General features: G+C 37.6%; 2 protein-coding genes and 1 long non-coding RNA gene across 6 annotated transcripts; 2 read left to right on the forward strand and 1 right to left on the reverse strand.

The window, feature by feature from the left end:
* The first annotated feature begins 2,255 nt into the window (after positions 1 to 2,255).
* LOC18025498 (CBL-interacting serine/threonine-protein kinase 3) lies at positions 2,256 to 5,707 on the forward strand. Of its 3 annotated transcripts, XM_006408536.2 has the most exons (15): positions 2,256 to 2,397; positions 2,592 to 2,818; positions 2,907 to 2,969; positions 3,054 to 3,125; positions 3,196 to 3,303; positions 3,384 to 3,464; positions 3,562 to 3,615; positions 3,694 to 3,819; positions 3,910 to 3,999; positions 4,509 to 4,631; positions 4,707 to 4,817; positions 4,916 to 5,029; positions 5,112 to 5,168; positions 5,257 to 5,331; positions 5,417 to 5,707. In XM_006408536.2, exons 2-15 carry the CDS (start codon positions 2,645 to 2,647, stop codon positions 5,492 to 5,494), a joined length of 1,326 nt encoding a protein of 441 aa, XP_006408599.1. In that variant the 5' UTR covers positions 2,256 to 2,397; positions 2,592 to 2,644; the 3' UTR covers positions 5,495 to 5,707. The 3 variants fall into 3 exon arrangements, 2 of the variants coding, with proteins under 2 accessions (XP_006408599.1, XP_024016010.1); XM_024160242.1 differs by lacking the exon at positions 2,256 to 2,397 and having other exon boundaries at positions 2,446 to 2,818; XR_002900886.1 differs by lacking the exons at positions 2,256 to 2,397; positions 5,257 to 5,331; positions 5,417 to 5,707 and adding an exon at positions 4,217 to 4,270 and having other exon boundaries at positions 2,427 to 2,818.
* A 187-nt stretch (positions 5,708 to 5,894) lies between these two features.
* LOC18025499 (oligoribonuclease) lies at positions 5,895 to 8,387 on the reverse strand. Of its 2 annotated transcripts, none has more exons than XM_006408537.2 (8): positions 8,191 to 8,387; positions 7,862 to 7,945; positions 7,376 to 7,452; positions 6,894 to 6,975; positions 6,748 to 6,803; positions 6,536 to 6,622; positions 6,364 to 6,454; positions 5,895 to 6,214 (listed from the first exon to the last, which is right to left on the reverse strand). In XM_006408537.2, the coding sequence occupies exons 1-8, from the start codon at positions 8,267 to 8,269 to the stop codon at positions 6,093 to 6,095; spliced, it is 678 nt and encodes a 225-aa protein (XP_006408600.1). In that variant the 5' UTR covers positions 8,270 to 8,387; the 3' UTR covers positions 5,895 to 6,092. The 2 variants fall into 2 exon arrangements, with proteins under 2 accessions (XP_006408600.1, XP_024016011.1); XM_024160243.1 differs by having other exon boundaries at positions 7,862 to 7,954; positions 8,191 to 8,333.
* A 30-nt stretch (positions 8,388 to 8,417) lies between these two features.
* On the forward strand, positions 8,418 to 9,302 carry LOC112089235. Its single transcript, XR_002900888.1, has 2 exons — positions 8,418 to 8,761; positions 8,860 to 9,302. It is a non-coding gene; the product is annotated as an uncharacterized LOC112089235 (long non-coding RNA).
* Positions 9,303 to 24,415: the final 15,113 nt, after the last annotated feature.

Genomic DNA, 24,415 nt, shown 5'->3' on the forward strand with positions numbered 1-24,415 from the left:
AGATTTCTCAAATATTCTTAGTGCATCATAAAAACCAACTCTTGGCTTAATATTACTCTAAGGGATAGGTAAGAAATAAAGCATTCTGTCTTGGTTTCTGGTCTCATCATATATCATGAAAAGTTCCCTAAACACCACTCCCTTTAGAAAATCAACCTCTAGTAAGATAAATTACTTATATGAAATAGAGTATGTGAGCGAAGATAGTAAAGTACCCATCACCCAGTTACCTTTATTAAACCCATACAAAGCTTTTACAAAGCCAAACTCCACTTTCCCAAAAGTCATAAAACAAGTCTTCGGTCCCAGCAAACATGCCGCAAGAGAGCTAATCCTAGCCTCACAAATGGAGCAACACCTGGTTCCAGCGACAGAAACTGAGCAAATGATTCCCCTCCGCTTCAATGAAGGGATGGTTCACCAATGGAAGACTCATGGCTACACCCACCTACACTATGGTGCAATCCGGTTGGCGTTAACTCTACATGGAAGAAAAGGCAACTAAAGAAAGATGCTCCTCCATGGGATGAAAGATGTACAGAAGCAGTAAAAGAGCTGAAATGGATCTCAAAGACTCTACCCTCATTAAAGATCCCTTCTAAAGGGAAAAGAATCTTACAAACTGATGCAAGCGACTGCTATTGGGGTGTTGTTCTCTTAGAAGAAGACAAAAAAGGAAAAAGAAGCATTTGCGGATACAAAAGTGGTGTTTTCAAAGACAGTGAAAAGCACTACATTCTACCTACAAGGAGATACTTGCAGTCAAGAGAGGCATAGAGAAGTTTGAGTTCCACCTAGTCGGGCAACACTTTCTTATCGAAATGGACATGTCCTCGTTCCCAAAGATGATTCAGTTCAAGCAAAAGATCTTGCCACAAGCACAATTACTTAGATGGGCAAGTTGGTTTTCACAGTGGAAGTTTGACGTGAAACACATCAAAGGAAAATACAATTTTCTCCCCGACTTCCTATCCAGAACACAAAGGCAAATTTCAGCTGTCATACCAATGATATACACTCTCACTCCAACTGAAGAGTCTCTGAGGAACATGATTGCAAAGATGCCACAAGGAATACAAGAAAAGATCCTAGAAACTACTCTAGTCTATCAAGGATGTGAGAAGCTCCATGGGTTCTTGAAGCTCTATGTCTACAGATATGGTTTAGACCAAGGGCCACTCCTCCAGCTACCTTATCATCCGGTATTCCCTTTCCTCACTACCATAAATTTAAACCCAACTCATTATGGTAAATTTCCGCAAGAAGCGTATTTCCTGTTATGGTACCTAGCGGAACTGTACACCATTGGAGTACTCGTAGACAAAAGCAAACTACTTCAGTATCTGGCAAAGTGCGTTCTGACAAGAAGGAAAGAGCACTACAAGTTATTGTACAGGTGGCTCACATTGTTCCACGATGTGACATGGTAGCAAGAGAATATTCGAGCAAAAGAAGGATACAAAGTCTTAGTCACCTTCAACATCATCATCACAAAGCAAGAATAACAAGAAGACGGAGTCATAATTCAAAGGGTATACAAAGCCCAGATCCAGACAAGCTATAATGATGATCTTTTTGATGGGGACAATTTTCACATAAAGACAAGAAACCTGGCAGCGATAAATCACATTGAAGAATCTGAAATTAACCCACAGTTATTTTGTCCTCACACTGCAAACTGGTACAACAGGGATGTAATAATAAAAGTAAAGCATCATAATCCACATGTTGAATAAGAAAAGAATAAAATATTTATGCATGAGGTAGTTAGGTATCCACATGCTAAAATAGCTCTAAGTTAGGTATCCATGTGTGTAATAAGTTTAAGTTAGGTATCTCTTGTTTAAGTTAGGTGCTTGCATAAACCAAGCTAAATCCTATAATCGAATCGAAGAGAAAACCTCAAATGTCTTTGTAATTTGTGAGTGTTCCATATAAATAAAATATCCCTTTGTATCATCATCTCTTCCATACTTTAATACCGTTTTTAATACTTTTGATCTTTATAAACCTACTATTTGTCTGTAATTTAACCCAAACGGGTCTTAAACTCTTGAGACATCAATTTATTCTTTTGTTTCTTTTTTATTTTACGAATCTTAATTGTCCGTTAGTGAAACGCCGTAAAAAAAACTGTAATTTTATACCAAAACAAATAACGTAAAAAACACACACACACAAAAACGAATTTTGCTGAAATATAGTAAAAGAAAACTTATGTAAAAAATAATAATAATAAATAAAAGAAAAATTCAGTCTTCGTCTTCATCATCGTGTATCACGAGCTCTTGCCTCTTCGTCTCTCTCAAAAGCCAATCTTCAATCTCTCTCTCTCAATCTCAATCTCCTGCAGCTTTCAGATCCTTTCTTCTTTCCTGATCCCAAAAACAAATTAAGGTTCTTTTTAAAATGTTTTTTTAGATATGTTAAAATTAGATATATTTATATTAGTATACATATAAATGAAGATATTAGCTGTCGTTGTGTCTTGCTTCTTCTTCACTCATAAAATCCTCCGCTTCAGTTTTCTTCTTGAGTCTTAAGTCTGTGTTGATTTGGAGAGTAATCTTTGTTTTCTGGTGATTTCTCAGATTGAGAGATTCTTAGCATTTCTTGGAATTTGTGGTTTTTCAAAGAGGAGAAAATGAATCGTAGGCAGCAAGTGAAGCGTAGAGTAGGTAAATATGAAGTGGGAAGAACAATTGGGGAAGGAACTTTTGCTAAAGTTAAGTTTGCTAGAAACTCTGAAACTGGAGAACCTGTGGCTCTCAAGATTCTTGATAAAGAGAAAGTCCTCAAGCACAAGATGGCTGAACAGGTCTAGTCTCTCTCTCTCTCTGTTTCGCATTGCGGCTTTATCGGTTTGATTTGACCAGGAAAGTAATCTTGCTTATACCTTCTTACAGATCAGAAGGGAGATAGCTACTATGAAGTTGATTAAACATCCAAATGTTGTTCAATTGTATGAGGTAACACTCCTTAGATAATTGTTTCTTTGATTTTAGCCTATCATATACCACTAGTTTTCCTTCAAGATTGCGCTGATTTCGCAGGTGATGGCGAGCAAGACGAAGATATTCATCATCTTGGAGTATGTTACAGGAGGAGAACTCTTTGATAAGATTGTAAGTTAGCATGTGTTTTATGGATGGTGTCACATTGTAAACATGAAATCTGATTCTGTAGCACGTGAAGGTAAATGACGGGCGTATGAAAGAAGACGAGGCAAGGAGATACTTCCAACAGCTTGTACATGCTGTGGACTACTGTCATAGCAGAGGTGTCTACCATCGAGACCTCAAGGTACACTCAAAGAAGTTAACTATGCACACGTTTTGTGTAACAATTGATTCACTGTTCTTGTGTTATGGTGGTATTTGCAGCCTGAGAATTTACTTTTAGATGCCTATGGGAACCTCAAGATCTCAGATTTTGGATTAAGTGCTTTGTCCCAACAAGTCAGGGTAATGACCGGCTCTACTGTTTATACTAAGAATTTACTGGTTTGGTTGTCGAAATTTTGTTTCTTGAACATGGTTTGTATGCTTTGGGGGCTTGCAGGATGATGGACTCCTTCATACATCTTGTGGAACTCCGAACTACGTTGCTCCTGAGGTCTGCCTAAGCAACATAATTTTGATTTTAGGCCTTTCTTGGATATTATAACCAATCTTTGATCTATGCGGTTTACAGGTTCTCAATGATAGAGGCTATGATGGAGCAACAGCCGATATGTGGTCATGCGGTGTTATACTTTATGTCCTGCTTGCAGGTTACTTGCCTTTTGATGACTCTAATCTAATGAATCTTTACAAGAAAGTGAGCAACTCTTTTTATGGAATCTCCCACCAATCCTTTTTTTTTTCAGGTTTTATGACTCCATTTTGACATTTTTTTCTCTTTGTGCAGATTTCATCTGGTGAATTCAACTGTCCTCCGTGGCTCTCACTTGGTGCCATGAAATTGATCACTCGTATCTTAGATCCAAACCCAATGACCGTAAGTAATTTAACATATTGCTATACTTGTTAAACAAAAGGCAATTTCTTGTCCACAACTATCGGGACCAAGAAACTCTGTTGCTAAGAGTTTGACATTGTATTCGTTATAAGACAAAAGAGACTACTAAATCCATGAGTGCGAGTAATGAGTACTATTTCTTCCTTTGTACCATAATTTATTGTAGTACTCAAATCATGTTTTCCATTTTATCCAGCACAAAAGGGCTGGAGAAAAAAGGTTGGAGAACATGTGTTATACATATTAAAATGTACAACTCTATCTGCTTCATCTTTCATTTTTGCACCTTTATGTTTTGTTTTGACAATCTCCGGCAACTAATCCTCGAGTAGTCGATGAAAGGACAGTAGCTGTGGTTAAACATACTGATCAAATAGACATTTATTTTGATTACCTGACAATGGGGATTCTCGACAACTATTGTTAGAGTTTTTTTTGCTTATGCAAGTTTGGACAAGAAACTGAGTTGACATGGTGTTGTGTGTCAGCGTGTAACACCACAAGAGGTCTTCGAAGATGAATGGTTCAAGAAAAATTACAAGCCTCCACTGTTCGAGGAGAAAGATGATTCAAACATGGACGATGTTGAAGCTGTTTTCAAGGACTCCGAGGTGAGAATAGTTTTTAGTTTTCTTTATTTTGTTTTAAGAATATCATATAATAACACATGTGATGATCATGTACAGGAACATCTTGTTACAGAGAAGAAAGAAGAGCAACCAGCGGCAATCAATGCCTTTGAGATCATCTCAATGTCAAGGGGGCTTAACCTGGAGAATCTGTTTGATCCAGAACAGGTTTGTGTTTTGTGGACAACTGTGTTCCTAAAAGAAAGCTGCATTCTTGTCTTTGTGTTCTGATAACAAAATATATTCTGAAAAAAAACTTAAAACAGGAGTTTAAGAGAGAAACAAGGATAACACTAAGAGGAGGCGCGAATGAGATCATCGACAAAATAGAAGAAGCTGCAAAGCCTCTTGGTTTTGATGTGCAAAAGAAGAACTACAAGGTTAGTGAAAACTCTAATAAGGAAATGAAATGAAAAAAAAAAAAAAGCAATAACTGAGAAGTTGGTATTACTTAAAATTCAGATGAGGCTTGAGAATGTGAAGGCTGGGAGAAAAGGGAATCTCAATGTGTCAACAGAGGTATATTAATTTAGTGACTGGACATTCAAGAAATGGTTAATGAGTTATTGATTCAGTGTATGTTTTATTTGTATGGTGTGACAAGCAGATATTCCAAGTAGCACCAAGTATTCATATGGTTCAAGTATCGAAGGCAAAAGGGGACACACTCGAATTCCATAAGGTAACTCCATCGTTTTGATTTGGATTAAGATAATAGATTTAGTACCGAGATAATGAGCTAAGCAGAGGTAATGGTGTGTTTGCAGTTCTATAAGAAGCTCTCTAATTCTCTGGAGAATGTAGTCTGGACGAACAACGAAGCTAAGAAAGAAACCGGAAAGTGATGTGTGAACGTTTGATCATTTGGGACAAGCTTGCTCTGTTTTGTTTATGAGCTTTTTGAGTTTTTGGTACTTTGTTAGGATGATGAGAGAAGGGGATTGGGATTGGTTTGTGTAAGAAAGGTGTATATATATGAACTTGCAATACCACTTATAAAGTCATTTAAGCTTGTTGGCTAAGTCTTTGAAGAGCATTATTTGCTCGAGATGATCTAATCTAATCAGTGTGCATTGATCTCACATAGGCTATTCCTATTGTACAAAAGTTCTCTTAGCTACCAATCTCGTCAAGGAAATTCAATAGCTAAGTAGACCTGTTTAAATGTTTAACTTCTCACGGCCCTTGAATGTAATATCAAGAGGGCTTGACTCTAATTGCTAATCCATATGTGATCAATATTTGGGTCAACCAAGGCAATTGTAGCTTCTTGACATGAGAAACACTATGCACCATTAGAATAACTAAGATCATCTTTGTAACTGGGTTTCATGATACAACAGTCGAGAGAATAATTAGAAAGCAGTAATGCCGATTTCCGGAAACAAAAACGAACCCCTTCTAATCTAGTAGACATATCAGAAGACTTCAAGTTCACTCCACTCACCTCCTTGCTTTGTTTGCTTTGAATATGTTTTCCTTGTAGTACTTAAGCTCCTTGATGCTTTCTCTTATATCATCCATGGCTCTGTGATTTTTTTTCTTTGCAGGAGCTTTGCTTTTATCTGTTGACCCATAAACACATCCAAAAATCTGCCTATCAGTTTCGTTCTTCACTAGTCTGATTTCTCCTTTTATATATCATACAGACGAGATTTATTTTCAAGTTTTTATAGATGAAATGCAGTTTAAAGAGTTTCTTGAGTAATTTTACCTCTGGGGAACCATCGGATGCATAAAGCGTTGATACTACTGACATCTACAAGTACATGAGAGAAAAGGGCAGCCAAATCCGGCATGTATTTCTGTAAAATACACAGTTTGGTTCAGATCAAGATGTAAATGTTAAGCTTTAAATAGAATAGAGATCTCCAAATTCGAGCTACCTTTAAGAAAATGAGATCTACATAAACCGAGTTTCCAGCTAAAAGTGGATGTTCAGAACCAATATGCTTTGTTACAAATTCAATGACCTGCAAAACAAACCAGAATATAACATTTACCATCACCAAATTTTACTAAAAAGTTTGGCCAAATAAACAACAGGTCAACCCAATATCACAAGTTTGCAAAAGGATTGCTGGAGATATCCAAATACCTCTTGTTCAGCTTGCTTTTCACTTATCGTACTACTGAGCACTTTCTTCGTCAACCCTAAAGTGATTGTTCAGGTGTCAGATAGTCCAAATCCATGGGAAAACACACAGAAAATCTAGTACGACGAATATATGAGGAGAAACTTACCACTGGCTCCATGATGAGTTTGACACCAGTCATTCATTTTATCCAGACAGTCTTTCGTTTGATGAACTACTAAATCTGGACCCTAACAATAAAGAAACTTTTTCAACGATAAATCTAAATAAAGAAGATATACAATGAATCAACAAATTTATGGTGGAAGAACAAACGAGTCATCTGAAAAATGAGTGAAAGATCTTGCAAATTCCACTTAAAACAGTATTTATCATATCAACAATGTAATCCCACTTTCTTATCTCTTTTGCCATCAGGTCACAATGATTTTGAGACAACAATATTCCATTGATCAGAATTTAGCCTTCTCTTAGAAAGTTTCTCGACACGGTATACCATTTTTCTGGATTGAAAACAGTTTCAGCATTTGTTCAAGAGAATTAAAGGACACTTAACAGGTTTAGGAAGCTTTAGCAGAAATAAAGCTGCAAACAGAGTATTTTATAAAGGTAACTCAGAGAAGAATATACCTCTACTGATTTGGTTAATTTGCCATCAGTAATTATACATGCAATCTCCAATATCCTGTCAACCTCAACATTTAGACCTACATAATATAGTATGGATAAGAAAATGGATGATCGAAAACAAACTGAGATCTTTTTTACTTGTGATAAAACGAGTTGCGTTTTTCTAAAACATACAGGGAAACCTTCAGGAACAAATATCATATCATTGTTATGAGTTATGACAAACATACAGAAACAAAAACATGTGTATACGTCTTAACAAAAGAATGTAATTCTAATTGAAGAGACAAACAATGGATCGTATGAACATGACCTTGATGAAAAAAATGACAGGCTCAGAGATCAACAAGCACAGAAGAGCAGACATAATTTGGTACAAATCAAACTGAACAAATATAGTGTTCAAAATATATAAACATTTAAAAGGAGGAGAATTATAGAAGAGTAGAACACTAAACTAAGCTCATGAACAAGTTTTTAACATACCAGTCATTTCTAAGTCAATCCAGACGAGTGGTTGCTTGTAATATCCCACTTCAAGTGACCCATTTGCTCTTTCTCCTTGTTTCCCTGTAATAGCTTCACACATGAATCGATCACAAAATCAAATTACGGTCGCTACAACATACAATGCAATATGCAAACTCATGTATCAAAACCTAAACTGAAAGGCCAAATCATTCTTCAATTCTCTTAATCGATGGTTAATTAGTCAATAGATTAGTAAGACATCAATTGACTCCAGAGTTGGAAGTAATACGAAATCGGAAAGGCAGACAGGAATAAGAAAGCGTAAGTAGAAAAGAGAGAGATACCAGTGGAAGAAGGAGAAGCTATGGGAGCATCTTCATCGGCGAAAGCGAGGAGAGAAAAAGCATTGGAGAGCTTGTCCATTTTTGGTTTCCCTTTTTTTTTTTCAGTAAAAGAATTGGGACGAACGTAGTAAACCTAAAGTAATAAATATCCCTCGAGAAGAGAAAGAAAAGAAAATCGCTTAAAACAAAAAAAAAAAATTGCTTCCGCTGATATTAATTTTTCAATCTGAATTTTATTAAAAATCGTAAGAACTAGAAGTAAATTTTTTTGGAACAGGGCAGAAGAGCTCTCTTCTTTCTCTTTAGGCGATTGAAGAGGCGATTTAGGAGTGTTTTTTTGCTCCTCTCTCTCTTCTCTCTTCTCTCTTTCATTTTTTTTAGAGAGAGAGGAAGCTTTTTCTCTCTTACTCTTGATTATTTGATCAGAGTTTTTTTCCGTATATATCGGATTGTTAGTTTCCAACATTGATCGGATAATAAAGTTTCGGTTTTATCCGGATTAGTTAGTCTTTTCTCCTCTACGTTTGGTCCTCTATCAGTGTTTTTGAGGCGGTGGCGAACAGATTCGGTGGTTAGTATCAAACTTTTTTCTTTAACTTTTGGATCATCTTCTCTTAACTAGGAGATTCATCTCTCCTTAAGTCCCCTTTTAAGAGCCATGCATGGCAGGTGACATGTCTGGAGTCAAAGACGATCAGCGCTGCTTAATTGGAGATTTAAGTTTTTGGCAAATTCTAAATCGAGTCTAATTGGAGGAGGAATTAAGCGGTGAAAATCTACAATATTTGAAGAGTTTGAGTTTACTATCAACCTACTATAGAATCTCGATTACCACGCATGATCTGGCAGCTTCCATCAAGCTTCTTTCGGTGGATTTAGGTTCAAAATTCATCCAGAAAAGTTTATTAGAACCGGCAGATTCGGATAGCGGTAATTTTCCTGTCACCTTCAGTTGTGGCACATGTGTTGACACGTGGAACCCATGCAATTCTTCTTTATCTTTTATCTTTTGTAATTGGGTTTTATGTTGGGCTAAATTGTATAATGGGGTGTTGGACCAAATATTGTAATCACTTTACCCATTTCGGGCTGAAATGAAATAAAATGGACAACAAAAAAAAAAAAAATTCGAACAACTCAATCTATCAACAAACGGTTTTAGCTGTATTACTCGACAACCAAAAAAAAAGAAGCTGTATTACTCTTAACAATAGACATTTTTTTTTATGTGTAACATCTTAATTATTGGTATTTAGTAATATAATATATGTAGAGAAGTTTAGAAAAATTGATGTGATTACTCATGTTATTTAAATACATTTATTTTTTTCAGTTATGTGTTTAGAGAAAATATAAAGTTAGATGTGCTTGAGTAGAAGCAATTTTTTGTATTAAATCACATTTTTCACTCTATTTAGTTGTGTTAAATCCAACACAACTTAATAGAGTCATTATATGAGATTTTCAAGGTAAAAAATGTTAAAAAATCTTTTAAACTTTTTAAATAGCACACCAGCCATCAAACGAGGATGTGATCCATGGCCGGAGAGGACATAGGCCCACAGAACGTTATAGAAACTACGACAAACGATTCTTTTTTAGTTAAAAAACTTACTTGAATTAATAAAATGTTAAAGATATATGGAACCAAAAGGAACCAGTTGAAGCACTATACAGAGCGTCCAACAGAACATATAAAGGGAAATTAAATGAGGATCATCTATCACAATAATCCCACCCAAGATCACAGCCAACAGGTGAAAGCCACCAAACAAAGGTAAAGCTGGGAGAGAGCTAGTTTGCAGACCAACAAAGAGTGAGACGGTCACCAAAATTTGATCCACGGTTACGCAGGGCCAGAGCCTTTAGTCTAACCACCGATAAAATCTTCTGAAAAAGTTGGCGAGGGTTGAGAGAAGTACCATGGTGGAATCGGCGGTTATGCTCTAGCCAGTCTATCTACTAGATCTCATAGATAGACGCTTGCCAACCCTGAATGACCGCGAAAGATAGGTCTGAAGACGAGGCAATTGGGAGCCAAGCAATGGATGCATTCCAAGAATTTGGACTTGGATTCAGAGAAAGCAGTGAGGTAACGAGATGCCAGACCTCCGAGGAGTAACTGCATTAAAAAAACAAGTGGTCTCTGGACTCATCAGAGGAACCGCATAGGAAGCAAGTTGTTTCCACATCAAGACCCCATGAAGAAACCCGATCTAAGGTTGGGTTCCTATTTAGGATGAAGAGCCATGTTACGAACGTTTAGGGATCCTGACCTTATTCCAAACCAAAGGAAGCCACGGAACCGGAGGTTTTCAGGCTCTAATAAAATTTCACACCTCCTTAGAGGAGAACCTCAACTGCTTTTTACCATTTACCTTCCACATAGGGGAATCACTCCTGGATGATGTCTGAATTTGAGTGATAAACGAGTAAAGCTTGAATTGAGAGTCCGATCGAGCCGCAGGAAGAATCCAGCCATCAGGGGTGATATGATTCTCGACCAAAGCGTTAATCGGAATACCCAGACGGGAAGGGCCTTGAAGTCCTAAATAGCTGATGAGAGATTCAAAAGGGGTCCAAGGATCCCACCAGAAGTTTGAGTCCTCTCCATTTCCAATATCGATACTCAGAAATGACAATGATTTCTGTCTCAAGTTCAAGAGTTTGCGAAACATCCAAGAATATGCTTGACTCTTTGAATTGAGTGACCAGAAACTCGCATTGGAGAGGTAGTTCCTGCACGTCCAAGCAACCCAGATGGAGCCTCCCCTGAAAAAGAGCATCCAGATAAGCTTGAGGCCACAAGTTTCATTCCAGGAAATAAAATTCCGAATTCCCAGACCGCCTTTACTCTTTGGATGGGTTTCATCATAATTGGCACAAGAAAATCATATAAGTTTATAAACTATTCTACTTAAATTACCTTGGAAATCTCAGAAGTTTGACTCTATTAAGTTGTATTAAATTACATTTTTGACTCTATTAAATTGTGTTAAATCACATTTTTGGGAAATCAAACTCTATATTTTGTATTACAGAAACATTAATAAACACTTTGATAGCCATTAGTATGCCTATCAAGTATATTAGAGGATAATCAAGCGTAAGGCACATTGCCTTTTTGGGGATGTTCAAAAAAAGAAAAAAAAACTAATCCAATTAGTAAAAAACACATGGGATGGGCTAGGTAAGTTAGGATCATTAGAAGTTTGGTTAATGGCATTAAGTGGCTATTTTTTATATATCCAAATGGTTAGAAAATTTTAATCACTAGGTTAGAAATAGCTAATCTAGATCTAGTTTTACAGTAGATTAGTCTGTTTCAGTTAACCTATACTTTTGAATTAAGCTTGTTTGAGAATTCAGATGTATTAATTAATCAATTCTAGTCACAGCTTTCTCTCTCCTCGTTTTTTCTCTCTGCCTTCTCTCTCCCCTCCCCAAGTAAAAAGTAGATCTCGATCTATTTTCTTCCACCGTCCGGATTTTACTTCTCTTTCCTTCTCGTCTGTAGATCTGGGCCCTCTGTGCCAGTGCTGTGAAGATGGTGGTCTCCTCGGTTGGTCCTCACCATCCATTGACGGTGCAGATTTCAGCGGTGTTGTTGGACTTGCGGTGGAGGTGGGTCGTTCTCTCATGTAGTCGACATTCTGTCCTCTGTTTGCCTCGGTCTCCTCCGGCGGCTCTTCCCTTTCTACGGCTGGCATTTTTCTTCTTAGCGATGGTTCCTCCGGCATTTTTGTTTAAGGGTCTCCTAGTGGCAATGAGCACTCTGGCGTTAGTTGGTGGTGAGTAGGTGGCGGTTGACTCTCCCAACTTCGATCTCTAAAGTCTCTTTCCAGAGGCGGTGGAGTGGTGGCTGAATCGTTTGGAGCTTCTCGATCCTGGCGGTAGAGTTTTTGGATCTTGAGGACAGGTCTTTGCTCTCGCTTATGGGTTACGACGGCAGGTCTAGCCTTGTGGCAAGCCTCAGAGTAGTGGCTCTCGTATCTCCGGCAGGTGTGGCTCCACTAGCGGTGTCTCTCAGCGGTGGCGCTGGATGGGTGGCTTGGCGGTTGCTTTGCTGGCTTGTTCTTGGCGTTTTTGCTCTGCCGCCGTCTTCAACATAGATGTGGCCTGAGTTTCCCAAAGGTGCGTGTTTCCGGCATTTTATGGTGCATTCGCGGTTGTGTTTTCAATTTTGGGTTGTGGTGGCTTTGGGTGTTGTCCAGTGTAGATGGTGGAGCATTACCGTACGTGATTGTTGAGGCGCCAGTTTGTTGTTACGGCTAGCTTGTAACTGTGGGGGCTGATTCTTGAGAAGATTCGTTTTTCTCAAGAATGGCGGTCAGAGGTGACTCTCTGATCACTACAAGAAAACATACGCTTTGCAATGGCTGATTTCGTAGCAAATTCCTCGCAAATCACCTATAGCGACGATTTTGCAACGAAACTCAAAATGTCGCAAATGACTCGTCGCAACCCAAAAAGCCTCACAAATTCGTCGCAAATTTTGCGATGGACTCAATTCGTCGCAAAATTGCGAGAGCACGATTACGACGCAAATTTTGCGAGGGATTCTAGGCGTCGCAAATATTGCGAGGATTTCGTTGTCGACGCTAAATATGCGAGGGAGTTAGGCGTTGCAAATTTTGCGACGGATTTTGGCTTGTCGCAAAATATGCGAGGAAACTAGGCGCTGCAAATTTTGCGAGAGATTTGCAGTCGTCGCAAATTTTGTGACGGGCCGACTGCGTCGCAAATGAGTGAGGAAATTGTGAGGCATAATACTTTGAAATTTGCAAGGAAATAGTGAGGTTTGCAAATTGCATCCTTGCATATGCGTCGCAAGTTTATAATTATTTTAATATTTTTTGCAAATATTTCATTTTTAATCAAATTTATATTGGAAACAAAATCCGAATAATAAATATTAAAATTACTATTTAAAATAAATAAAACATATATTTACAAACAAAATAAATACACTTAATATTCAAAATAAAATACATAATTGGTCTACTTAATATTCAAAATAAAATACATACTTGTTTTAAAGTAATTACAAAAGAAACTAAAATGTTTCCGATGGATTGGTTCCCGAAGATAGACCGGTTCCAGTTCTGGTTCCCGAAGATGGATCAGTTTCAGTTTCTGGACCAGTCCCGGTTCCCGGGATGTTATGAAGTAAAGATGCCAAAGCCGGATCCTTCTCGGCCAAATAGTCAAGAGCGACATCATAAGAGGTCATCTTTGCATTCTGCGTTGCTATCAATGTGGCCTGAGATGCAATGATCCGCTTCAGATGTACCGGATCATCTTCACTTCGAGATGAAGTCGGAGTAGTAGCAACATCAATCTTCGATTGCAGCGAACCAAGTCCATAAAATCTCCCCTTTTTACGAGGAGCGACCTAAGAAAACAAAAACATCTCTATATTATAGTTCAATAATATTTACTAAATCAAGAACAAGCTGATTGTTAACGAGTTCACCTCGAGCAAAATCTTGTTCTTCTCGGTCAGAGTAAGTTCACGAGAGCTCTCTGGATCATCACTATCAATTTGCTGAGACAACTCTTGTATCTTCAAGGTGTAGTCATTGTAAATCTTCTCAGAACGTCCATTGGTATTTTTCCGTCCCGTGTAATATGCAACTCACTTCTTACGCATATTTCAGCCAAGTCTAACCTTGATTTCATATTGTCTTTACTCTTTCCGTTTCCCTGCACATTCAAAATCGTATTCATGATGTTATCAAAAAAGTTTTTTTCGATGTGCATCACATCAAGGTTATGCCGTAACAAGAGATCTTTCCAGTATGGGAGTTCCCAAAAGATATTTTTCTTGTGCCAATTGTGAGAAACGGTATATCCGTCAGGCATGTTTGCCTTAGTGTGCCAATTGCCCCCACGTTGATATGTTTCTTAAGCACCATAATAATCAATCTGCTCAAACAAATCATTCCCTGAAAGATAGACCGGGGGTGGAACACGCACAATCTTGTTCTTCCTAAACAACTTCTTGTTCTTTCGGTACGGATGGTGCATGGAAAGAAAACGACGATGACAGTCAAACCAACATGGTTTTCTTCCATGCTTGAGCTGAAATGATTCTGTCTGATCAAGACAATATGGACAAGATAATCTTCCATGCGTAGTCCACCCTGATAACATTCCATATGCTGGAAAATTGCTAATTGTCCACAATAGCATAGCACGCATCTTGAAATTCCTTTGCTGCGAATAATCGAATGTGCGAACACCTGTGTACCATAACTGTTTCAACTCATGAATCAAAGGCTGGAGGAATACATCAAGGGCTCGCTTTGGATGCTTAAGACCCGACACTAGAATACTCATGAACAAAAATTCCGGTTGCATGCACATTTCTTGAGGAAGATTGTATGGCGTCAATATGATAGGCCATAGAGAATATTGTCTTCCCGACATACCAAATGGACTAAATCCATCTGTGCATAAGCCAAGGTAGACATTCCTGCTCTCGTTAGCAAAGTCTGAATGCACATTCTGAAAGTGTTTCCAAGCCTTTGCATCTGACGGATGTGTAACCTCTCCATCATGCGTGGTATGTTCTGCATGCCATCTCATTGCTGCTGATGTCCTTTCGGATTGGTATAATCGTTTTAATCTATCGGTGATTGGCAAGTACCACATACGTTGGAATGGCACGCTGGTCCTTCCAATAGTGGGTTGATATCTCGGTTTCCCACAAAATCGACATTCCTGCAACTTTTCATCATCTTTCCAAAAAATCATGCAATTGTCAATGCATACATCAATCATTTCTGATGTTAATCCAAGACCCGCAACCAACTTTTGTATTTCGTAGTAACTCTCAGCAGAAAGATTATTTTCTGGTAAATACTCTTTAATAAGTTCAGCCCATGAGTCCATGCAAATCTCAGTTAGGTTATGATCACTTTTGATTGTCATCATCCTAGATGCCAATGATAGTTTAGACTGCCCTTCTCTACATCCATCGTAGATAGGCTGGTTTGCAGCGTCTAACATATCATAAAACCGTTTTGCTTCTACATTGGGTTCTTCCCTAGTACTATCATCAGCAAATGCAGTTGTAGTTTCATGAAATGCATCTGTAACCATATCATGAAACCTATTTCCCCCTTCATCAACATAGTTATAATTACCATAATTATAACTAGGTTGATCAACGCCTGGACCCATACTACTACTTCCTGGATCAACAGTACTATTACAACCTTCCCCATGCGAAAACCAAATATAATAGTTTGGCTTAAATCCTCTATTATATAGATGCTTCTTCACAATATCAATTCCCAAAAATCGAGTGTTCTTGCATTTTCTACATGGACAAAATAATTTACCGTCACGACTCGCTTGGTTTGTTGCTTGGTACATGAATGCTCGCAACCCGTCCCGAAACTCTTTTGTCACCTCACCCGTCTCCGGATCTCTTTGATTATACATCCATGAACGTAATGTGTATATTTCGTGTTCCGAGGACATTTGTGTAAATCCTCACACTCAAAATTTATTTCTCTAATTTTTTTTCTATCGATTGTTTTTCTATGTTGTGTGCAATCTCACATCTTACGAATGGCTATTTATAGAACTGGAAAAAAACTTTGCGATGGTTTTGCTACAGATATTTGCGAGGGATTTGCTATGGTAAGAAAATTTGCGAGGGAATAGAAACCATTGTGCGTTTCTTTTGCAACGCAATATCATCCTCGCAAATAATTAGTTATTTTATATTTAAAACGTGCCCACCAAACTACCACCTATATTCCCTTGCAAATTTCTCGCACAAGAAAATCCTCGCAAATCCCTCGCGAATTTGTGAAAGCAACAGGCCACGCGATACGCTCGCAAATTGCTACGCAGTTGCAAGGGATTTTCGAATTCTCGCAAATTCATCGCAAAAATCAAGCAAAGTCGTCGCAAATTGTGACGGAGTCATCCCTCGCAAATTTGCGAGGGTTTTGCGATGTTTTACGTACGCCTCGCAAAATAGTTGCAATATAGACGCAAATCCGACACAAATATGCGAGGCTTACATTCTGTCGCAAAATTCCCTTGCAAATTGTATGTTTTCTTGTAGTGGATAGCCCGAACAAGCTCCCTTGTCAACAGTTGCAAGTTAGTCTGTTACAGATCCCAGAAATTCCATTAGTTCTCGGAGAAGCTGTATGTGTCCCTTTTTAAGGTTTGAGGACTGGCCTCGGGTTGATGCTCGTGGCAACAAGAATGAGAACTCTAGTTCTTCGGAGCTGCGACATAAACAGAGTGGTCCGCATTTCGGCGTGCGACTGCTGCTTTCTTATTTGGTTTTGTTTTGGTTTTTATTTTTATTTCCGCAATCTGTTATTCTTAACCTTTCGTTGTTGTCAACTGTTTTTGTCGGGTTTTTCCATAATTTTTTCGGTTAATCTGATTTCTTTGTAATTTCTGGAAGTTCTGTCAAAAACTTTCATTTGCTTAGATTCTATATACATCCACTTCACTAATTAGATATAGACTATTAGGTTTCTAGCATTGTTGATAACTGTATAGATTTCCTTGTGGATTTGACATTTTGCTTACTCTTTTACTCGCAATATTATCTTGCACTTGGGTAGTTTAGGTTTAACTTAAATCAGATTGTATTTGGTTAATTTTGGTTTTCTTTGTTATTTAATTGGTTAAGTATTTATTGGTATACAGTAAACCAAGTTAAATAAGATCTAACCTCGGGCCTCACCGCCCTTAATCAGATGCACACTCTTCCTCCTACTGGTCTGGAAAAGGGCCTCCTCCATGCGTGGGTCTACTGGAATTTGTGGACTGCTAGAAACCAGAAAATCTTTAACAAGAGAGTATTCACACCAGAAGAAACAGCACTAAAAAAGAATTTCAGATACCTGAGAATGGAAGCTAGCACAGGATCAAAGCACCAAACGAAATCAAACAACATTACCTGCAAGACCCTCAACTTTCCAGCTTCGAGCTGAATTTGCTACATGGAATACGGATGCTGCGTGGTGTAAAGAGAAGCAAACGGCTGGCTTGGGGTGGTTTCTTGGAAATATCCTAAGCCGAGAATTCCAGTCCTCGACAACCGTTTTAAATGTCGGATCGGCTCTAATGGCCGAAGCTCTCTCAATCAGAAAGGCTCTAGAAACGGCAAAGGAGGAGAACATCGATCGACTCATCATTCTCTTGGATTCCCAAGTGCTGATAAAGGCGATCAATTCGAAGCATCTGAGCTCGGAAATTCATGGTACTCTATCGGATATTTTCACCGATATGAAACTCTTCAAATCTATTTTGTTTAGATACATCCCAGAGCTGCAAATATGTTAGCAGACTCTATTGCAAAAAAAGGGCCTTTCATGGGCTTCTTGTAGACCTTTAAAATCTTATAAGGAAGTTTAGACAAAAAAAAAATGTAACTCACAGCCAAAAATAAAATTTTGTTAATTATTTTTTTCTTTTCCAATATAATATGGATGGTTTCTAAAAAGGATAAGCAACTCACCACCGCAAATAAAAAAATTTACACTTCCTGTTATACTTGTTTTTTTTTTCGTATGAGTCTCTGCAAATCAGAGCCGCAATTCAATTGAAAGTAAGTCAATGTATTGCTTTCTAACTGGAAAATTTTGGAAGCTGCCTAATTTCCGGGGGATTTCTGATCGATTCAAAGTTAAGATAAGATTTTGCATAATAAGTATAAGGATTAAAGTGCAAAAACGAAAGAAAACTGTAGCAACCAACTTTACCTCATTCATGAACTTGGGGATAGATTTTTGGCTGTGATTTCCAACCCTAATATCACATATTTATGTGTTTCGAACTCCCAAATATGTAAAGGCCGTTTATGAGTGATTTTGAAAACTTTCTCGGACTTCTCTTCTCTTCTTCGTTTGTCAATGGTTTATATTTGCTGTGGAATGTTGTAGATAGGATATCGACTAGGGATAACACTACAAGAAACAGCTGGATTTCCATCAAAATTTTACATTAAATTAATTTCGACGTAATATTATGACGGATTTACGTCGAATTTACAACAAGTATATTTTTCATCGTAAATTTTGGGCGTCGTAATTTTATCGTAACATTACAACGGATTTACAACGAATTGATGACGAATTATATTTTCGTCGTAAGTCTGAAGTAATATTACATCGAATTTACGAAAAATTGAATTTTGCATAATTTCGATGTAAAATATTTTTTGATGTAAATCCGATGTGATTTTTCAATACAAATTTGTTGTTACCCAAACAAAAATTCTATAAATACCCCCTCACTTCTAACATAATTCTTCCAAACAAAAAAAAAACTAACAAAGACACATTTTTTTGTGTCTTTGAGTTTTTTTTAGTATAATTTTTATGAGTATAATTTTTATGAGTTTTAATTTACTTTCTTTTAGTAAAAAGAAAACGTAAAGTTAAAATGTCTATATACGATCTATGAAAATGGATGTATTGCGTGAAGATTCAGAGGAAAGGTTAACGGAAGAGTACAAGAACGATACAGAAATATTCATGTATCAGGCCGGCACTATGCAAACAACCATAGAAAGCGAGAAGATATTTTGTCTTTGTCAAGAATAGGAAACATATTCTAATCGAAATAGTATGGAGGCATTTATTAAGTAAAGAGTTTATGCCACAGTACTTTATTCGGTATCAACATGAAGAGGGTTATGGTGAAAGTATTTGGCGGTCAGCTGGTAGGAATACTGGAAATAGTAGTAATCATAATGAAAGGCCATGGCGATGATTTTGATGCATCAAATTATTATCAAAGTAGTGAACATCAGTTTGAGGGTCAAGATCATGATAGGATGTACGATATGGTTATTGATGCATTTCATGAGACGCATGATGATATAGTTGAGGAATCCAATGGAGATGCTAAATGCTTTTATGATATGGTAAACGCTGCAAAACAGCCACTCTATGATGGTTGTAGAGAAGGACTATCTAAATTGTCATTAGCAGTTAGGATGATGACCATTAAGATTGATCATAATCTAGCTGAAGTTTGCATGGATGATTGGGCTGATCTTATTAAAGAGTATTTGCCAGAAGATAATTTGGCCGCCGAAACATACTACGAGATACAGAAGTTGGTTTTTGTCTTGGGTTTCCTTCAGAGATGATAGATGTATATGTTGATGATTGTATGCTTTTCTGGAGAGGTAATGATAAGCTAGAGGAATGTCGGTTTTGCCAAAAACCGAGATATAAGCCGCAAACTTCTGGGCGGTGTAAGATACCGTACCAATGGATGTGGTATCTTCCTATAACTGATAGGTCCAAACGACTTTATGAATCTGAAAAGACAGCTGCATCGAGAAGATGACATGCAGAGCATTCACAAACAGATGGGAAAATGACTCACCCATCTGATGGGAAAGCGTGGAAACACTTTAACGCTGTACATCCAGACTTTTCTAAATCTAAGCGAAATGTATATCTTGGTCTTTGCACTGACAGATTTTGTCCATTTTGTATCTTTCTCCAGATATATGCATGCAAAGGGAATATTTATGTTACGAAACATCTACCTATTCATCTCCCTCACAAAGTAGAACTAAGTGGACCAGTTCAGTTTAGGTGGATGTATCCGTTTGAGCGCTTCATGAAACATTTAAAGGGAAAAGCCAAAAACCTAGCCAAAGTTGAAGGCTCTATCGTTACAGGATGTTTGACGGAAGAAACGTCGCATTTTACGTCGTACTATTTTGCTCCAAAAATTCGTACACGCAAACGAGCTCCACAACGTTATGATGATGGGGGTGTGGGACGTACTTATGCAGTAGAAGGTGTACCAGACATTTTCTCAACGGTCGGACGTCGTAATGGAAAACTGAAGAAAACTTGTTGGTCCAACGAAAAAGACTATCACAACGCACATACATACATCTTCCTAAACTGTGATGAATTAGCTCCATACGAAAGGTAGTGAATATTTATGATTATATTTTTGAAGTAATTTATTTATATATATAACATTTTTGGTTATTTTAATTTATTATGTTTATCTGTAGCACTTTCGTAAGTCAGGTCCGAGAATGCGTTGAAGGGGTCTCAGAAAATGAAATAAACGATCGCAAAGACCAACATTTCGCTCAATGGTTAAAAGGTGAAGTGGATCACGATGACCCGACATATCCAGTATGGTTTCATGAGTTACTCCAAGGCCCCATATTAAAGATAACAACAGCAACAGCGTATTTCACTAGAAGTTATGTTTTCCATACTTACAATCACAGTATTCAACACGCAACTACTAACTATGGAGTCTGTGTACGAGGATAAGTAGATTACTAAGGGATCTTGCAAGACATAATTGATGTGGAATATCCGAGTTTAATGAGGATGAAAAATGTTGTCTTCAAATGTGATTGGTTTGATCCAATTGTCGGCCGTGGAGTTTGTATTAACAAATTTGAGGTGATAGATGTTAATCAATCACGAAGGTACAACAAGTTTGAACCTTTTCTTCTAGCCTCACAAGCAACACAAGTCACATATTTTCCATATCCACAAGATCGTAGTATTGGGATCTCATGGTTAAAAGTTATTAAAGTGGCTCCAAAGGGTATAATTGATGGTGTAGCTCTGCCACCTATGCAACAAGATACATGCATTGACATCACTGAACCAGAGGTTGAAGAGAACCTCCTTTTAGTTGATCCACGCAATAGACAAGTTGAAAATTTACCCGATGACATTAAAAAAGAAGGAAATTCATATGAATTTGATGAAAGTGATCATGAAAGTTATGATGATTAATTGGACAATGATCAAAACATATCATCAGATGAGTCTGATTGATAATTATATGAAATGTTAGCTTTGTGTTTTTAGTAAAAATTGATTCTGTTTTAGGTGAGATTACTTAAACTTCTTACTTTTCCTTATTAAGAAATTTGATTTTTTACTCAAATGTTTGATTTTTACGTCAATTGTACGACGATTTTTTATATTTCGTCGTAAATTCAACGTAAATTTGCGTCAAAATTATATCGATTTCAACATATCATATACTTATAAATTTTTGTTTTTTGGTTTTTTGTTTATGCTAATTTAAACTCTTGTCAAATATTATCACAAAAAATGAAGATTTAAGGGGAGAACTATCAAACCCTATATTAGGGTTCAAAGTTTACATAGATTTTACGTCGATTAAGTCCGAATCGACGTAAATTCGATGCAAATTTTTAACCCTAACATTGGGTATGATAATTCTCCCGTTCAATCTTCTTTTTTGGGTTGAAATCTTTTACATGGGTTTAAGGTAGTTGATATATTCATAAATTGCATCATTTAGTGTACATATTTGAGTCCAAATCATGTCTCATTTGTATACATTTTAGGTTTTTAGACATTGTTTTAGGACTTAAGAGATTGCATTAGGTCCAAGAGAGTTTTGCATGGTTTGGAGTGTTAAACACGTGCTTATGGGGGCTATTTGGAGTAGAAAATGTGAACCAGATGAAGAAATGGAGTTGAAATGATCAAAAATGGTGAAAAAATGCTGTACTGCTGCTCGGAGATTCTCGGCTAAAATCCATACCACGGGTAGGATTCTCGGCCAAAACACGTACTGGTCGCTTAAGCTTTTCGGCCAAAATTCTCGGGTACAGATACATCTCATAAATCACGTTACCGGAACGTCTTTCCAGCCGATGAAGCCTCCGGGGTCTTCATCAAAGATCAAGATAATTTAGTCTAGATTCCAGAACAGTTGGAATCAGAGAATTTTGGAGCAGTGAGCTGAAAGCTATGACCACTGGAAGGCGAACATGTCTCGCACTCATTCCTGAGAAATCCGATACGCCTCAAAGACGTCGTTACCGGAAATCCTTCCACTCCGATCTGGTTTACATGGTATTGATGAAAGTTAGAGAATATTAAATCACAGATCCATAGCAGGTGGAATCATTGGATTTGGAGTTGTGATCAGAGAGTTAAGCTCACCGGAATACGCACCTATCTTGCAACCGTTTTAGACCAATCCGATGAGTTACAAAGATTGCGAAGGACGATGTCCTTACAGACCGATTCAGTTTACGAGGCCTTCATAAAGATTCAAGATATTTAAGTCCTCTTTCCAGAAAGTTTTAGATCATTCAATTTGGAGCTATGAGCAAGCCTCTTTCTGATCGTGTCAATGCATTGCAAAGATGAGCCCTCCGGGGAACCTTCCACTTCCCAAGCGCCTAAGGTTTCTTCACCAAATTTTGAGATATTTGAGTGCTATTTCCACTGAAGTTAGAATCATGCCATTTGGATCCATATCCTGGAAGTTACGCTCTCTCGAATGCGAAGTGGTCCGAGGAGACTTGGATTGTGCGAGTTGGCCGAGCAAAGAACTGAACCGCAAAAAGACTTGCGGTTTACACCGAATTGGGCCTGCGACTTGGGACTAAATATGACCAACTCGCACACATATTCTCTCCAGAATGCGTCTTAGTTGTGCAAGTTGAAGAGAAGAAAGCCTGAACAGCACAAACACTTGCGGGATTTATGGCGCACAAGGCTGTTTCTATGGTTGTGCGACTTGGGCTTGCGGGATGGGAAGCATCTGACCATGTCGCACACTTGAGACATGACCCATTTGAAGCCGGGTCAGTACCCAGTTTGTACTGGGCTGACCCGGTCCAAGACCCTTATTATAAATAGTTTTTTGGGAGAAAAACCCTAGACACCTTATCTTCTATCTTATTTTCTCTTTAGTTTCTTTTCCCCTTTTGTTAAAAACTAGTTTGATCAAGAGATATCTAAGGGATTTAATCATCTTAAAGCTGTTTCTTATCATCTCATCTTCTTATCTTTGCTTCTAATCATGATTAACATCACCTCTTACAAAAGATTAGGTGTGTTAATCATGATTAGTGAGTAGTCTTCTTTTAAGCTTCTAGGTGTGTAGATTAGGGTGCTTAGATGTTTGTTTTATGATGTTTAGGTTTTAGATTCTCATTTCTTCTCCTTAGTTAGCTGCTCCTAATGCTAGATCTCTCATTATAAGCTTGGTCTAGAACTTAGGCATTTCTCCACCCACAAGGTGTTTGATGAAATGCCTGAATGAGCTAACTTAAGGGTTTGTGTTTTAAATGCCATGAGAATGTTTGTTTGAAGCATAAATGACATATTAGAACTGTTTATTAATGCATATTGATCATCATTACCACTAATGAGAGTTAGGTTTGAATGTTGATTAGTATAGTTATCATTGTCTTGGGAAAGAAATGGTATTGCTTTGAGTTCTAAGTTGATTGGAATTTGAGATCATGTGATGCTTGCTTTATCTTTCTGTATAAGATTCAGTCTTTCTTAGCTCTTATTTTGATGCACAAAGAGGCTGTTTGGTCATGTTAGACTTGGAACCTTATGCTTGTTAATTGCTTATTCACTAATGGGAATTAGTCTTGATTAAGTAATTTGCAAAGAGATTTCTGTCATAAGAATGAATTAATCTGTTTTGGAAGTCTAGACTAAAGAATTGCAAGTGTTGCATTGTTTTCTTAGCATCATGAATTAAACATTTAAAGCACCTTGATCAATGATCACATCTAGAGGTTTAGCTTTATCTTTATTTTGAATTTGAGTCTTTGTTTAGTTTCTTTTGTTTGCTTGTTCTTAATTACTGTTTGTTCTTGTTTGTTTTATGTTTTTAGATCACTTTGTTACCAAAACCTGTTTCATTAGATTTGAATTAAGAATTGGTCCTCATAGTCTTAGTGCCTAGATAATCTCCATTTGGATTGACCCTCAAATGCTACAACACAAGAGGTTAATTGACCTTAATGGGCTAAAATCCTATTATCAGTAGTATAAAACCTAAACCAAAAAGGAAAAAAGTACAAGTATATATTTTGGTAGTTACATCGATTTTACGATGATTTGGACAAATTGACGTAAGTTCGACGGTAACTTGCGTCGAATTTACAATGAAATGGACAAAATCATCGTAAATTCGACATAATGGGCAAAACATAATATTTGAAAACATCATTTCCAAGGTTTTAGATAGATTTTATTCTTCAACTGAGACAGTGAGGATGACCTTCAAGAAGAAAGCGATGAAGCGTTTAATCAATACTGTCTCCGACTGGAAGCGCAAGTGGGAGGTTGACGGCGACGCTGCCAAGCCTACCCCCATGTCTATGGCATGTTAGAATGGGCTTAAGGCGTATTGGTTCAACCCCCACGCACAAGAGACGGCCGCCAAATGT

The sequence above is a fragment of the Eutrema salsugineum genome, unplaced genomic scaffold (assembly GCF_000478725.1).
Source record: "Eutrema salsugineum unplaced genomic scaffold, Eutsalg1_0 scaffold_12, whole genome shotgun sequence".
NCBI classification, from domain to species: Eukaryota; Viridiplantae; Streptophyta; class Magnoliopsida; order Brassicales; family Brassicaceae; genus Eutrema; species Eutrema salsugineum.